This window comes from Protobothrops mucrosquamatus, unplaced genomic scaffold (genome assembly GCF_001527695.2).
Source record: "Protobothrops mucrosquamatus isolate PMUCROS unplaced genomic scaffold, P.Mucros_1.0 scaffold695, whole genome shotgun sequence".
NCBI lineage: Eukaryota > Metazoa > Chordata > Lepidosauria > Squamata > Viperidae > Protobothrops > Protobothrops mucrosquamatus.
This window is the reverse complement of record NW_015386978.1, coordinates 133,304-136,043: the sequence shown is the minus strand read 5'-3', so window position 1 is coordinate 136,043 and position 2,740 is coordinate 133,304. Positions and strand designations below refer to the sequence as shown.

Below are 2,740 nucleotides of genomic sequence, written 5' to 3'. Positions count from 1 at the left end.
TTAAGTTTGAGTGTCAGTAGGAACCCTCTTCCTCTGAATCTTGAGCAGCTTTGCATAAGGGAAGCTTCAGACGATCAGTCAATACTAAAAGCATAACTTTGTAATTGTATGAACTCTCTTGTCAGCAGTTAGAGTTCCATCAAACAACTGGTATGAACAAAGGAATAGTGCTGCAGGCAACCAGGAGAGAGACAAACTGCAGACAAATGTTTGCCTGCAGGACTATGAGGGCTAAAGTACAGTTGAGTATTGCCCTACTGCTGACCTCCCAGATGACCATCATAGTAGAAACCATTAAATGCACTGGAATCTCTGCAGTGTCTGTTCCGCATGAATGGCACCAGGAAGGCAAATACATCATTGGTGGGATAGCATCACTCCTTCATTATGGATTCCCCAACTATGCGTACAATGTGCACCCTTCTGAGGAATCATTTACCTTCCCATTGTAAGAAATCAATTCCCAGTCTGATCCATAAGGTGAAACTTGATGTTATGGATTATGTGCCATCAAGAAGTTGTCCTCTCTTAGCAATCACATAAGTAGATTTTCTTCAAGATACTCTGTCCCTAACCTGATCTTTCAAGTCTTCCAACAGAGAAGTTACTTTACTGAGGCTTTATGATTCTGTGGCTGTCAGTTTTTCCTGTCCTTTTAAAAGGGGAGGGGGGAGTGCTTCATCCTTTATTTTAAAAATATGAATGGATCAAGTCTATGTATCAGGTCAGACTCTTTGCCCTTTTCACCTTATACCATTTTATGCTATTGGAGGCAGCTCTACAGATAAATGATCCCTTTGACTACTTACTTAATTACTTGACTTTTGCTGATTGCAGGAATTAAACTTGAAAAGAACCATGGAAAACGGATATGCTAACAATCAGCCAAGCACTTTGTCCTATGAATAGTTCTATAGTTCTAACGTAACAAAAAACAAACAAGAATAGGAGGATCCTTAACGTCTATGGAGATTCTTAGTCCTAAAGGTCATAGTTGTCCCAAAGATGCTTTTTCATGAGTTAACTGGACTTTCTTGGTTTTTTCTTTTAAGATGTTTCGCTTCTCAGTCAAGAAGCTTCAAAGAAAAAAAAGAAAGTCCAGTTGCCTCATGAAAAAGCATCTTTGGTAGGATCCTTAATCTTTTCTTGGCCAATTTTATTCTGTTTTGGCTGCATAACTTGAAGATGAGGAGATTCAGTGTAGTTGCTATTGCATCAGTTATAAAGAAATAGACCTCTTCAATATGGTTACTAAGCCAGCTGTTAACTTGCTTAAGAATGAAAACATTAAAGAAAAGACCACTTCAGCCATTCCTTTCTTTGTGTACAGAGTCTTCTGTTTTATATGGTCAAAAATAAGTTCAATTTACCTCTACTCTTTCTATTGATAGTTGAATATTTTCTTTCTAAAAATTCAGACAGTCTTTCTTGTTATTCTTATTTAGCCCAGCTAAGCTATCCCTTTTTTGCTGATTTTATCTTTCAAAAGTGAATGTAGAAAGCTTTGCTCACTCTTAATATCTCATACCTTATTCTTTACAGAAAGTAAATTTAGAGAAGTAGATAAATTAATGTAGATTAAATTATTGTAAGTCGCCCAGAGTTACCTCGTAGTAAAATGGGCAGCCTATAAATTTGATAAATAAATAAATAAAATAGATTTTTTTTTAGAAAAGAAGGACTAGGGAAGAGTTTGAGAGTTTGCCACAAAGAGGAGGGCGTAAAAATTATTTTCCAAAGCACTAGAGGGCAGGACAAGAAACAATGGATGGAAATGAATCAAGGAGAAAAGCAACCTGGAATTAAGGAGAAACTTCCTAACAGTGAGGACAATTAACCAGTGGAACAGCTTGCCATCAGAGGTTGTGGGTGCTTCATCACAGGAAGTTTTAAGAAGAGACTGGACAGTCACTTGTCTGAAATGGTATAGGATCTCCTGCTTGATCAGAGGGTTGGACTAGAAGACCTCCAAGGTCCCTTCCAGCTCTATCCTGATTGATAGCCCCCCACCAAATAACATTAAGAACTGGGGTGGGGGGGAAATAAACACTATCAGAAGTAAAGATTATCCATTCTCTGTTAAATTAAGACCATTTCATATATAGTGGATTATCAATCTTCCTTCACTTCCAATCTATTGAAACATTCTCAACAGAAAGCCTCAAATTAAGAGATTTATGGGCTACATGCTAAAATTATATTGTGAAACAAGCCATGATGAAACCAGGGACTGTTTGGAGAGGAGTAGAAGAATAAATACATTTACATACATTTACCTGGTTGCTACTCTCTTTTCTTTAACTAGAAGTTTAGTATTTCAATCAAGAAAGGTACATAATATTCCATTTACTTAAAGCATGAGTTGTTTGTGGACAATTAAAACCTTATTCAAAGTAAAATACTGTATTCAAAGTATAAAACAGTGTGTTTTAAACATGACAACTTTAAAATGTGTGGATTCTTCAAATTCCCAGCCAGCATGAGGGCACAAGAAATTTTGCAAGAAGCTCCTTTGCTCCAAAGTCTCCTTTTCTTTCATTTAACATACAGGTGAAACTCGAAAAATTAGAATATCGTGCAAAAGTTCATTTATTTCAGTAATGCAACTTAAAAGGTGAACCTAATATATGAGATAGACTCATTACATGCAAAGCAAGATAGTTCAAGCCGTGATGTGTCATAACTGTGATGATTATGGCTTACAGCTCATGAAAACCCCAAATCCACAATCTCAGAAAAT

The 2,740-nt window shown here is 36.5% G+C and overlaps 1 protein-coding gene across 1 annotated transcript in view; it reads left to right on the top strand.

Annotated features, from left to right (window-relative positions):
- Positions 1–224: 224 nt before the first annotated feature.
- The window catches only part of LOC107289421 (vomeronasal type-2 receptor 26-like), a gene marked incomplete at its 3' end in the record, with an annotated part of 14,523 nt that continues 12,007 nt past the window's right edge, over positions 225–2,740 (top strand). The window contains exons 1-2 of the mRNA XM_015818178.2: positions 225–448; positions 1,543–1,545. Coding sequence (XP_015673664.2) covers positions 225–448; positions 1,543–1,545 — 227 coding nt within the window. The remainder of the gene's footprint in view (positions 449–1,542; positions 1,546–2,740) is intronic.